This window comes from Bos indicus x Bos taurus, chromosome 22, assembly GCF_003369695.1.
Source record: "Bos indicus x Bos taurus breed Angus x Brahman F1 hybrid chromosome 22, Bos_hybrid_MaternalHap_v2.0, whole genome shotgun sequence".
Classification (NCBI taxonomy): Eukaryota; Metazoa; Chordata; class Mammalia; order Artiodactyla; family Bovidae; genus Bos; species Bos indicus x Bos taurus.
In genome coordinates, this window is record NC_040097.1 from 53,425,654 (window position 1) to 53,439,332 (window position 13,679).

Consider the following 13,679-nt stretch of genomic DNA (forward strand, 5'->3'; position numbering starts at 1 on the left):
CCGTCCTTGTGGTCAGACTAATTAATGGTCGTGCTGCTTGGCTATCATAGGCCACACTGACCCACAGAGTGACGGGGACTCTTGTGAGGTGCCTGAATCCCCAGGACCCAGCAAAGAGCCTGGCACACAGCTGCATGGTCAACGCTTATTGAATTACTGATTGGGCCATTGAGACATGGTATTGAGAGGTGTCATAGAACAAATATGGGATCCTATTGGGATGGAAAAGTTCCCCTCATGAAAGGCTGAGAAGAGGAAGCCAGATGAGCCATGAGCAAAGGCTTCCATGCAGTGTCTGGTGCCATGGACACCTCAAGCCCTTGCCTCCGCTGGACAAATAGAGCAACTTCAGAATGTGAGTCTCAGGCTCCCCATCATTATCACAGACCCTTCTATCCTTTTACAGTGGCCAAGTGTTCCTTTGCATTCTCCCCCCACCTCCATTCACTCTCCCACCCTCGAAACCATCATTTCCTCTGTTCTGGCCATGTCTCTGAACCAAACACTGAAGACGGGGATCTGAGGTCGAAAGCTCTGGCCTCAAGCCAGATCTGTGTCACTCTGATGGACACACAGTTTGGATTTCACGTGCTGTTGGTGTTTCATATCCCAGTTTGCTTTTCCCAGGAATTTAGGGCTGGAACACAGAGTCACATGAAGCCTCTCTGCACCATCTTTAGCCCCCAGCTCATCACTCTGTTTCTCTTTTACAGGGTCTTGTTTCTAACCTGACCCTTGGTTCCAAAATCCTCACCAACTGGGAGATCTTCCCGCTGGACATGGAGGATGCAGTACGCAGTCACCTGGGGACCTGGGGTGGCCGTGACGGGGGCTACCACAATAAAGCCCGTGCACACAGCCCCCCTACCTACGCACTCCCGACCTTTTATGTGGGTAACTTCACTATTCCCAGCGGGATCGCAGACTTGCCTCAGGACACCTTTATCCAGTTTCCTGGATGGACCAAGGTATGTGTCTTCATGGAAAGTATTTGTGTTTAGGCCTCAGATGTCTTCTTTTCTGTGTCTGATACAGCATCAAAAAGACTGCTAATGGTGTGCTGCGTGAGACTCAGGGGAGTGGAGGGTTTTCTGTGGACGCTTATCCATTTGTCAGGAGCAGGGCCACAGCAGATCTTCAAAGATGCTGTGGTCAGCCTGAAGGTAACCATCTAGCCCATTTTCATTGACAACTTTCTTTAGCAACTTCCTCCTTCCCCTAAGAAAAACCATACCTTCTTTGAAAACTGACTAGGAATAGCATTTCTTATTTATACTGAAGAAAGTCCGGCCCAGGCAAAGGGGCAAATCTCTGGGAAGCCTGTTTTCTCTTGTTCACGCCTAACTCTATACTCTCCAGACCACCCCACCTCCGTATGGGGATGCTCCCATGCCCGGGGTGCATCCACCCCTGTCTGTAGGATCCTCAGCTCCCCCCTGGCCACTTTACTGCCTGCTTCATTCTCCTTTATTCTTGGAAGACATGTCTTCTTACACCATTGTCTCCTCTACTTCAAGTCCTATTTTCATCTTAGATCTTATCATGACTCAAGTTATTCATTCAACAAATATTTAGTGGTTTCTGTTTCTGAGAGTGGGTCCAGCTGCTCGCCGCCCTAAAGCCAATGAAGAGTTCAGGTTGGTGGAAAGGCAACTTTGCTTTATTTCAGAGGCTGGCAACGCTGGGGGAGGGCAGAGTTCTGTCCACAGGCCAACTCCCCCACCACTGACAGTCAGTGGGCAAGAGCTTTTATAGGTGGAGGGAGGAGCTACATGCAGAAACAGCACAGTCAGCTCTGACAGTCGTCTTGAAATTGGTCATGCAGTGGTCTGAGCAGTGTCATTTTAATTGTTTTAAGTACAGTTAATCTTCAGTTCCAGGGTCGGTTTGTTCCCATTTCCTAGGGGCCAATTGTCAGAATTGTGGCACCTCATGTCATGGCTGCAGTCTGGTCCTCGTGTAATTAAATTCTTCCATCTGGTGGGAGTTTCAGTGTCTACAACACAGCTCCAAGGATATGGCTCAGAATATTATCTATGACCCTTGAGAAGAAACTAGAGGTCTTTAACTTTGCTTACTGACTCAATCATTATCATTTTGTCCTGTTTGATTGTTCTCCTTTGCTTCTGTATTTTCCCAATTCTCTGATTAAACTGGTTAAAGTTTTCTGCAGACACAAGGCAGGCAGAGGACATGGGGGTTGGGGACCATAGGGTCTTGTTCCCTTTCAATCCACCCCTTTTTGACACTCTTCAAGATTAAGAAGAGGCAGATAGAGAGCAAGAAATGGACTAAAAGTTTTGAATAGAGAATAAAGTTAGTAATAAAGTTGGCAGAGGCACTTGGTTTTAATTCATTTCTCTTCCAGTATTCCCCGATTCTTTGACGCAGTGGGTGTTGGCTGCTCTGGTTCCTCTCTGCTGAAATGAGGTGCAGTCCTGCCTAATCTGGGGAATAGACACAGAGTTGGAAATAATCTCAAGTCTCAAGTTTAGCATCAGTATTTTGTATTGTGAAAACATGACCTCTGTCTGATTGCCTTGTCACAGTGCCTGGATAAACGCTTAAAAATTAGCAGACATATTATGGATGAGGATAATAATCAAAATGCATCTTTGCATTATTCTCTGAATGTATTTTCTTCTTAATGGTTAAAGCAGATGTACAATGTATGTCTAATAGGCCATAAGCCGGCTATTTGGAATACTGGAGCGGGCTGCCATTTCCTTCCCCAAGGGATCTTCCCACCCAGGGATCGAACCCAGGTCTCCCGCATTGCAGGTGGATTCTTTTCCTTCTGAGACACCAGGGAAGCCCTGGTCAGCCTAAAGTTCAAATTAAATCATGTATAAGCTAGAATGACCCCCATACCTCAATGTGTGAAAACTTCTTCTACCATTTTCCCCTTTCCCGTAAAAAGCACTGATAATCAATTTATTTTTCCGCTGTTGCCAGAGTAGCTCAGTTGTTGCCTGCTCTGGGTCCATTCATGTCCCTCCGTGCTAGGCCGACTTTTTGTTTATATATTTGTCTAGTCATCCACACTGGGAGAAAACTAATTAGACGTAACAAACAAGCAGAGAGAGGTATGCTGACAGGGAAGCATTTTCTAGGTCATACACTGTATTGATTACACCCAATCTTTACACCTTGTACATGTATTTTAAGTAGTAAACTTAAAGGCAGCAATGGTACACATCATGAGTAGTTAGACTCTGTGATAACTTCATTAAACAGTTTTTTCCATCCTGAACATTGGGGTCAAAAGTATGATTAGAAGAAAAACAGCTTTCCATTAGAATTCTGTCAATTTCATAACAGTATTTTTCTCTGAGATTCCTCAGGGGCCCTCTGGAAAACTCAAAGTTACCTAGATAAAGAAACTTATGATCTGTTATCAAAAGCAGCATAATATTCCAGGAAAACTCTATTCTCGTAACAGAGAGAAAACCAAATTGCTGCCCTGTATCAGCTTACCATTAAAATTCATTTACTTTACTAAATTCAGTCTAATTTTAATCAATCTTAAGTGTCCAAAATTCCTTTCTCATAGTACTTTTTCTTTACAAAAAAGGATATTTTCTATATCCATTTTAATTTCTAATTTTTTTCCCACCCAAAGTTATTCTCCTTTTATCCTTCAACAAAAATACCTCCTGGGAATTCCCTGGAGATGCAGTGGTTAGGACTTCGAGCTCCCACTGCAGGGGGACAGGGTTGATCCTTGGTGAAAACTAAGATCCTGCAGGCCACACGGTGGGGCCAAAGGAAAAAAACAAAATCTCCATCCTTTATATTTTCTCTGGCAGACAACACATATCCTACTTGCTTTCAATACTGAAATGTATCCCTATCATTTTCACATATTACAATTTTTAACCCTTTAAAGCCTTAACAAAACTAAGTAACAAGTAGTTGAACTGTTATACCAGCATTTCTGATTGGCAAACTTAAGAACATATTCCATAACCTCTAAAAACATACATTTTTTTCATAGCACAATTTCTCTTTAATGTGGTACAATATGTGTATTTAATAATATGCATTTATTGTGTTTAAATCTAAGCCCTCTTTCCTTTTTTTTTGTTTAAAATTGTACTAAATAACCCAAGTCTGAAGTCTCAACGTGAGCTGTGTTTGTATTTCAAGGACAAGACTTAACTTCAAGCTTTCTCCTAAGCATATTTTTGTTTCTCTCAGGGTCAGAATTGTGAATAGAAAAAAAAAGTATGTTTTTTCTAACTGCATATGCAAAAATAAAAGACTTTCATCATAACCAATTTTTTTTGGAGTTTGAAGAACACTTGGTGGCCACCCAGTGTTTAAAAAATCATTTTTTTTCCTTTAGTCATAGTTTCATAGCTAAAATTTTTCTAATGAACCTGAATTTTTCACTTTACAAAAGACAAGAATACCAATCACACAAACAGAATACACACTCACACACCAGAGAAAGAACTGTCATAAATCCCCTGAGAGGATGACGGATATGGAGTCCCAGATAAACACTCTGCAACACAAACAGTCCTCAACATCATACATACATCAGAACCAGCTGGCAAAAATGCCCAAATAGCACTTCAAGCTCAAAAGAGAAGTTAGCCAGGTGCACACCTGTGGACTTACTGGGTCTGGGAGCTCCTCAACTCGTCCTGGGGTGTCTTTCTGTTCCACCAAGAAAGCGCATGTTGGCGGCCAGTGCCGAGCAGGGGAGAAACAGGGAGGACCCCTGAAACAAATGGTTTTGGCAGCTGGTAGGAATGTCCCCAAAATCTCCTCCCCGGACCTGAGAGCCATGAGCAATGGCTCCTTGAAGCCTTCCTGGCGTGTCTTCATGGTGGCGGCTTCCCTCGGGGAAAACCCCCAGGAGGCAGGTATTGCGAGAGCTCAGTCTCGTTGCATCAAAATCTGTTAGCAAAAGTGGGTCCAGGTGCTCGGAGCTCAAAAGCAATAAAGAGGCAAGGTTAGTGGAAAGGAAAGTTGTCTTTTTTTTTCAGATGTATGAAACCAAAGGGAGGACAGACTCCTGTCCATAGGCCAACTCATTCCTCCTCCCACTGACAAGCAGTGAGCAAGAGCTTTTAAAGGGGATCTTCAGGGTTGTATAGGTGTTCGGGAGGGGGCTACAGTCAGCTCTGAGTCGCCTTGAAATTGATCATGCAGTGGTCTGACAGCATTTTGGGTATTTGTTTTGCCGCACTGCATAGCTTTTGGGATCATAGTTCCCTGACCAATGCTTGAGCACAGGCTGCCTGTAGTGGAAGTGTGGAGTCCTAACCACTGGACCACCAGGAAATCACTGACCAGTGTCATCTTGATTATTTTAAGTGCAATTAATCTTCAGTTCTGGGGTCGGTTTGCTTCCATTTCCCTGGGGCCAATTCGTGGGGCTATAGTCTGGTCTTCATGTAGTTAACGTCTTCCACCTGGTGGGGGTTTCAGCATCTACAACACAGCTCCAAGGATATGGCTCTAATACTATCTAAAACCCTTGAGAAGAAACTAAAGCTCCTTGACTTTGCTTACTGACTTTATTATTATTTTATCCTATTTGATTATTTTCCTTTGCTTCTGTATTTTCTTAGTTCTCTGATTAAACTTATCCTTTGGCTAAAGGTTTTCTACAGACAAAAGGCAGGCAGTAAGCATGGTGGGGGAAGGCCCATAGGGTCCTGCTCCTTTTCACTACAACGTGCCCACACCTTGTGCCAGGCACTAAGGATCCAAAAATGAAGAGAACTGGATATGGTTCTTGCTCTCTCAGAACTTAAAGTCTGGGTGTGTGCTAGTCACTCAGTCGTGTCCAACTCTGTGACCCCATGGACTGTAGACCACCAGGCTCTTCTCTCCATGGGATTCTCCAGGCAAGAATACTGGAGTGGGTTGCCATGTCCTTCTTCGGGGGATCTTCCTGACCAAGGGATCAAACCCAGGTCTCCTGCATTGCAGGCAGATTCTTTACCATCTGAGCCACGAGGGAAGCCCTCTTGCTCTCATGGAACTTAAAATCTAGCATACCCAAACCATATCATCACTCAAATTAAATGATACAATTGCAGATGCAATGGGTGCTAAGAAGAGATATGGAGGTTGACAATAATTGGGCATTTGCCCATGTTAAGGTGGTTAGGGAACATGATGGACATGTGAACATGATGCTTGACAGAGATAGAGGGGTTGAATAGGACTTAACATGGCAGAAAGGGGAGGGAAACATACGCCAGGCAGAGGAGCTAGCACATGCCAAGGTTATGTGGTTAGAGGGAAAAGTGGCCAAAATGAGGAACTCATAGAGAACTCAACTGTATGGAACACAGAGAAGAACAGCTGTGGTTCAGAGAAGAAGCTAGAAAGTGGGTAGAGACTAGATCAGGACAGGGTATTTAACCACATTACAGTTTTATCTTTCTTTTGAGAGCCACCAAAACAGAGTGACATGGCATGGTTGTGATGTGATGAGTTTCTGTGACCCTGGGATGGACTGGGCTCAGGGAAACTGGCTAGGAGGCTGGACCATAGTTTCATTGCCAGACGGGGTTGGTGGGACAAGATGGCAATGACACACTATTTGAGAGATGTTTGTAGTTAAATCCATAAAGAGGTAGTGATAGATTGGACATAGGTATTGAAAGAGAAGGACATATCAGGTGACTCTCAGGTTCTAGGCATGCTGCTAGGAAGATAACACCATTTACTGAAAGAAGAAATTTCAAAAGAGGATTTGTGCTAGAAGAGCATGATCATGAGTTTGGATGTGGACAGTTGAGTTAGGCCATGGGGAATAGCGGAGAGAAGGTACTTGAGGAGGCTGTTGGATTTATGGGTGGGTATTCAGAGGAGGGATCTGGGCTGGGAATATATGAATGAGATCGTTTGTATATGGATGGTCATTGAAGACATGACCAGTAGACAAGTTCCTCTAAGGACAGATGATGTAGAAGGAAGAAAGGAAGACATTGAGCTGATCTTTGAGAGACACAAACATGATGGAGAGTGAGGAGAGACCAAACAAATGGGAGGAGAACAGCATTTATGCTGCCAAGAGGCAAGTGAGATGAAGACTGAAGCATCTCTGCTGGGTTTAGCACCAGGGGTCACAGGGACCCTCAGTAAGGGCTAAGCCAGTGGAGCGAACACTGCAAGCCAAACAGCCTTCTACTGAGGACTGAAGGGGGAGGAGATGGAAACAATGAAAAATACAGATACTTAAAGATAAACATTCTTCTTGAGAAGTTTGGCTCTGAAGGAGAAGAGGGAAAAAAATACTGGAAAAAAAGCTTCAAGAGAAGACGCACATGTTAAAGTGAAAGTGAATGTTGCTCCCTCGTGTCCGACTCTTTGCCAGAATACTGGAATGGGTAGCCATTCCCTTCTCCAGGGGATCGTCCCAACCCAGGGATCGAACCCAGGTCTCCTGCATTGCAGGCGGATTATCAACCAGCTGAGCCACCAGGGAAGCCGAAGATGCACATGGCATGTGTTTAATAAGTGCCCTTTTATAATGTTTGATTTTTACATGTTTATGGAAATATGTTTTCATTATCATTCTGTCTGAAATATTTTCTAATTTCCCTTAATATCTCCTCTTTGAACCATAAGTGATTTAAATATGCATTGTTTAATTTATATATATATATATATATATATATATATATACATATATTTTTTTTTTTTTTTGCCATACCACACAGCTTGTGGGATCTTAGTTCCCTGACCAGGGATTGAACCCAGGCCCTCAGCATTGAATGCACACAGTCCTAAGCACTGGATCACCAAGGAATTCTCTGTGTTTTTGTTTTAGAAGCATTTTTTATTTTTTTATTTCTAACTTAATTCTTATATAAAACTTCTGGAAGAAGGAGAAAAATCTTCCTGATCTTGCATTAGGCAAAAACTTCTTAGACTTGACACCTAATACATAATCCTTAAAGGAAAAAATTGATGAATTAGATTTTATCAAAATTGAAAAAGTTTTCCCTTCAAAAGACATTATTTAAAAAATGAATATCCAAACTTCAGATTGGCAGAAAATGTTTTCAATGCATATATCTGACAAAGGACTTGGTTCTAGAATATATAAAGAATTCAGTAATAGAAAGATAACCAACCCACTCAAAAAATGGGCAAAGGCCTTGCATGGACATTTCACCAAAGAAGATAAGTATGTGAAAAGATGCTTAATGCTTTTAGGAAGTGCAAATCGTTAAGGAAGTGCAAATCAACCACAATGAAATACCACTTCACACCCACTAGAATGGCTGTAATATTAAAAGATGGACAAGAACAAATGTTGGCAAGGATATGGAGAAATGGGAACCCTCCTACATTGCTAGTGGAATTGTAAAATGGTACAAACACTTTGGAACACAGTTTGGCAGTTTCTTCAATTTCTCCTAAAATTACCATGAAAAGTGAAAGTGAAGTTGCTCTGTTGTGCCCGACTCTTAGTGACCCCATGGACTGCAGCCTACCAGGCTCCTCCGTCCATGGGATTTTCCAGGCAAGAGTACTGGAGTGGGGTGCCATTGCCTTCAATTCTACTCCCAGCTGTTCCCAAGAGAAATGAAAACATGTGTCTACACAAAGAGTTATATGCAAATGTTCATAGTAGCATTATCAAAATAACCAAGAGTTGGAAATAATTCAAAATGTCCATCAACTGATAAATGGAGAAAGAAACTATGCAATATCCATATAATGGAATGATATTCCACAATAAAAAGGGACAGACTACTGATACAGGCTACAACATGGATAAATCTGAAAAATATTATGCTAAGTAAAAGCCGCTGCTGCTGCTAAGTCGCTTCAGTCGTGTCCAACTCTTTGCAACCCCATGGACTGTAGGCTCCTCCATCCATGGGATTTTCCAGTCAAGAGTACTAGAGTGGGTTGCCATTTCCTTCTTCAAGGAATGTTGCAGGGAGGAAGCCAATTCTGCCTCCCTGTTCAAAATTGTTTCTTTGACTTGATTTTCATTGCTTTATTATTATAATCATACTTAATGGCCTCCCTGGAGGTCCCTGCCCACCTGTGAATAGAGATTAACACACCCCATCCAAAGGCTGACCATTCCCTTGGAGGTGTTTTGCAAGACTGAAGACCCTTAAGTAAAAGAAGCCGATCATAAAAGACTGCATATTGTCTGATCCCATTTGTCTGAATTCTTCAGAAAAGGTCAATCAAAAAAAAAGAAAAGGCCAATCAGAAACGCCAAAAAGTAAATGAATGGCTGCCTAGGACGTAGGGTGGGAATAGAGAGTGACTGAAAATTGGTATGGGGTTTCTTTTTGGGGTGATGGAAATGTCCCCAAATTAAATTGTGGTGATGGTTGCAAAATCTTCTTAAATTTATTGAGACTTAGTTTATCGCCCAAGCATATATTTCCTGGTGAACATTTTTCTGTAATTTTAAGCTCTACTATCCTCTCTCTCGGAGAAGGCAATGGCACCCCACTCCAGTACTCTTGCCTGGAAAATAGCATGGATGGAAGAGCCTGGTAGGCTGCAGTCCATGGGGTTGCTAAGAGTTCGACACGACTGAGCGACTTCACTTTCACTTTCCACTTTCATGCACTGGAGAAGGAAATGGCACCCCACTCCAGCACTCTTGCCTGGAGAATCCCAGGGATGGGGGAGCCTGGTGGGCTGCCGTCTATGGGGTCGCACAGAGTCGGACACGACTGAAGCGACTTAGCAGCATCCTCTCTCTGGCCATATGTTTCTATCCCTCAAAACTCTCAAGGCTCCCAGGTCTACTCTTGGATCTTGTAGATGACCTGAAACTCCACCATCAGGGCCACAGTTCTTCCCTATCCTGCCTAGACAACACCACCATTTTTTTTCCTTCAGTTTAGTCGCTCAGTCGTGTCCGATTCTTTGCAACCCCATGAATTGCAGCACGCCTGGCCTCCCTGTCCATCACCAACTCCCAGAGTTCACTCAAACTCATGTCCATCGAGCCATCTCATCCTCTGTCATCCCCTTCTCCTCCTGCCCCCAATCCCTCCCAGCATTAGAGTCTTCTCCAGTGAAAAGTCTTTTCCTTAGGAGCCCTCAATCCACTGGCCCCCTTGCCCTTCCACTCCCTGATCACCCTCACTGGGAATGGATTCAGCACTGGCCTCTCTCTGCTAGTTCTCGGTAACTGAGGACCCCGGGTGTGGCCTCTCCGGCATATCCGTCCCCTCAGTGTCCAAACTCTGGAGGTCCCCAAGCTGCCCAGCAAGTTTTCCCTATCCCCAGCTGGCCTCTAACTCTCACCACCTCCCTTAAACCACCTGCCTCCTCCCCACCTCCTCCACAGAGGACTCACCCTACTTGACGCTATCAGGTGAGATCCTTTGTTCCTCAGCTTCCTGTCAGACTTATCTCTCTGCCTCCACCCTCACTTCCTGCCCCGTGGCCTCTAGAAGGAAGTGCAAGCTCCAAACCCCCTCCCCACCTTCTTCCTCCAGGCGGAGTTCCTGTTCTCTCTTTTCCTCCTCCTGCACTTTGTCAGCTTCTCCGTCTTCTCTCCAACTCCTTGTTGCATGCAGCCCAGAAGCAATATCTAGGGCCGCTGGGACCCGGAAACAAAGTATGGCCTGACCCGGAAACAAAGTATAGCCTTTCCCGGATCCTCCCAGTGGATTGCGCATGCTCATTCTCTCCCTCCCGCTTCCTCACCCCGCTCTTCCACCGTGTCCCCTTCCCCCGTTACTGGCCCCCTTCTCCCTCTTGGTGTCCTCTGTTCACTCTTTTTCATTCCCTCTCTGTGCCCACTGGGTTTTCACAACTTCAAGACTGGCATTAACTCCTCTCTGAAACCTTCCTAGACCCTTTGTCCCCCTTGATCCCTCTAGAGCCCAGTCTGGACTCAGCAGCCATGACACTTCGTCACTCAAGCTGGCGCCCCAGTTTCACTCGCTGAGCCATAAGTTTCACGAGAGGCATTTTTTTTTTTAAGTGCCCGGTTTATCTGGCCTCCTCCCTGGGCCTGGTTGCTCTGTAACTGCCTTCAGGTGGAAAAGGGGACTTGATTATGTTGCTGGGTCCCTTGCAAGAAACCTCTTGGAGGTGAGTTTGGAGGTGAGTAGAGTGCAGGCCTTCCGAGGGTCCCGTTGGTGAAGAGAGGCTTGGCTGTTGCTGGGGGTATGGGACCAAGGCCCACGAGAAGAGCCAACACAAACAGTGGCTCACCAGGTGGCATCAGCTCCATGGCTTAGAGAAAGAACCTTCAAGAGATGTAACGCATAAAGACAGTATTATCTTTCCCAGGAGTTATGAGCAGGGCTAAAGGCTCAGATGGAGCTTGAAACACACCCAAAGGATGGATAAGTCCTTCATCAGAATCAGAGGTTATGTCAGGGAGGGAACTTCCAAGTGAAAGAATAGCAGATATAAAGGAAAAAAATAAATGGAAAAGCATAGCATGTTTTTGGAGGTCAAAGGGGTTCACCTTGGCCAGGTCATGGAAGTGTCACACCCAAGAGTTACTGACCCAGGCATTTTGCTCAGCACCTAAGAGACACTATCTTTATAATCATCAAAGGAGGCCCCTGTGGTAGGATGTCCTGGTAGTGTCTCCAGTTTGCAGATGAGCAGATAGAGGCTCAAAGACCTCAGTATCTGGTGTGAGGTACAGACATGCTGGTGAAGAGGCTCCCCAGCCCTAGGTCTGTCTGACTTGGAGGCCCAGATGAAAAGGCCGGCAGCATGTACAGGGCCTCGAAGGCCAGGGGGAGCTTGTACTAATGATCCAGGCAGAAGCTCTTCACTTACTTAGTCTGATGGGTTTTCTGCACCTTTATGCTTGAAAAGTTCACGTACAGGACTCACCTGGTGGTGCAGTAGATAAGAATCCACTTGCCAATGCAGGGTACACGTGTTCTGTCCCTGGGAAGATTCTGTATGCCGTAGAGCCACGAAGCCCATGAGCCACAACTACTGAGCCCGCTGTCCAGAACCCACTGTGCTCTGAAGCAAGAGAAGCCACTGCAATGAGAAGCTCCTGAAGAGTAACAAAGAGTAGCCCCCACAGCCCCCCTCACCACAGCTCAAGAAAGCCTGCACAAAGCAACCAAGAAACAGCGCAGTCAAAAGTAAAAAAAAAAAAAATTTAATCTTAAAGTACATGAGCACACAATATTTATGAATGTGTCAGGGTGTTTAGAACCCAAGAAACTCATCTAATTCATACGTCTCATCAAAAACTAGTACGCAGGGGAACTAAGATCCCACATGCTGCATGGTTCAGCCAAAAATAAAGATAAAAACTGTACACAAATGTACAGAGCAGTATTACCCAGAATTATCCAGAATCAACTAAAAGGTAAAAAAACCCAAGTGCCCATCAACTAATAATGAATAAACAAACTATGGCCTATCCGTTTAATGGAAAATTATTTGGCAGTAAAAACAAATGAACAGGACTTCCCTGGTGGTTCAGTGGTAAAGAATCCAGCTGCCAATGCAAGAGACACGGGTTCTATCCCTGATCCGGGAGGATCCCACATGCTTCAGAGCAACTAAGCCTGTGCACCACGACCACTGAAGCCTGTGCGTCCTAGAGCCCTTGCTCCACAACAAGAGAAGGCACCGCAGTGAGAAGCCTACACGCCACGAGGGAAAGTAGCCCCTGCTCACCACAACTAGAGAAAAGTCCACCCAGCAGTGTTAATAAATCAAAATATTAAAAAGACAAATGAACGACATGGATGAACCTTGAAAACATGTTCCGTGAAAGAAGCTAGTCACAAACCATATATACCATGTGGTACCATGTATGTGAAATGTCCAGAACAGGCAGATCTATAGACCCAGGAAGATGAGTGGTTGCCTAGAGCAGGGAAAACGGGGTATTAGGGAAAGGGGGTGGGGGTGGATACTAAAGACTGAAGAGTTTTTCTTTGGGGTGATGGTTGGATTGCTCTTTAGTAAACTAATAACCATTGAGTTGTATACTTGAAATGAGGGAGTTATATAGTATGTGAATTACATTTCAGTAAAGCTTTACGCCCTCACACACACACACCAGAAGGTCTGTCCTTGAGATTTGTGAGCCTGGGTTGCCTAGGTCTGAAGGTCAGAGAACACACGTTTATCATGCCTAGGACAGAGCATGCGCGTTTTCTATTCTGTTCCAGTGAGCGGTGGTCCCTATTGCCATGGGCCATCCATGCCAGCTCCTGAGGTTCTGAGCGATCGATACATGCACGGCAGACAGATCACACACCCCCTCCCAGGGCATGGAGTTCTGAGTTTGGGAGGATGTGCACTTTAGCAGACCAGGGGGATGCAGAGGGGATGGACCACCCAAAGCGTGGGCGGTTTCTAAGACTCTGCCTTTCGACACCAAACCCGCTCTATCCTCCATCTGGGAGGCCCCGTGGAGGCCCCTGTTCTGGCCCTTTGACTTCTGCCATTCACTTGTTATAGAGAAACTACTTTGATGGGGTGAATGAAGTCACTGATAAGGAGATTCAGGAGATTAAAAAAAAGTCACTTCTGATTAATCGGCCATACTTGGGTCGGATGTGGCTTTCTGGTTAAATGCCCGAACGTCAACTGGGATTTCTTTGGGAAGTGGTCTGACATGTTTGGCTTCATCCAAGAGACACAGACCAGTGCTTGGTCTACACAGAACTCTCGTCCGACCACAAACTCCCCACAGCAAGCATTGCTTTTCAGTGCTCCAG

At 44.9% G+C, this 13,679-nt stretch overlaps 1 protein-coding gene across 2 annotated transcripts in view; it reads left to right on the forward strand.

Annotated features, from left to right (window-relative positions):
- The window catches only part of GLB1 (galactosidase beta 1), a 130,240-nt gene that overhangs the window by 81,850 nt on the left and 34,711 nt on the right, over positions 1-13,679 (forward strand). For both annotated transcript variants that reach the window (XM_027523667.1, XM_027523668.1), the window contains exon 15: positions 714-968. In XM_027523667.1, coding sequence (XP_027379468.1) covers positions 714-968 — 255 coding nt within the window. The remainder of the gene's footprint in view (positions 1-713; positions 969-13,679) is intronic.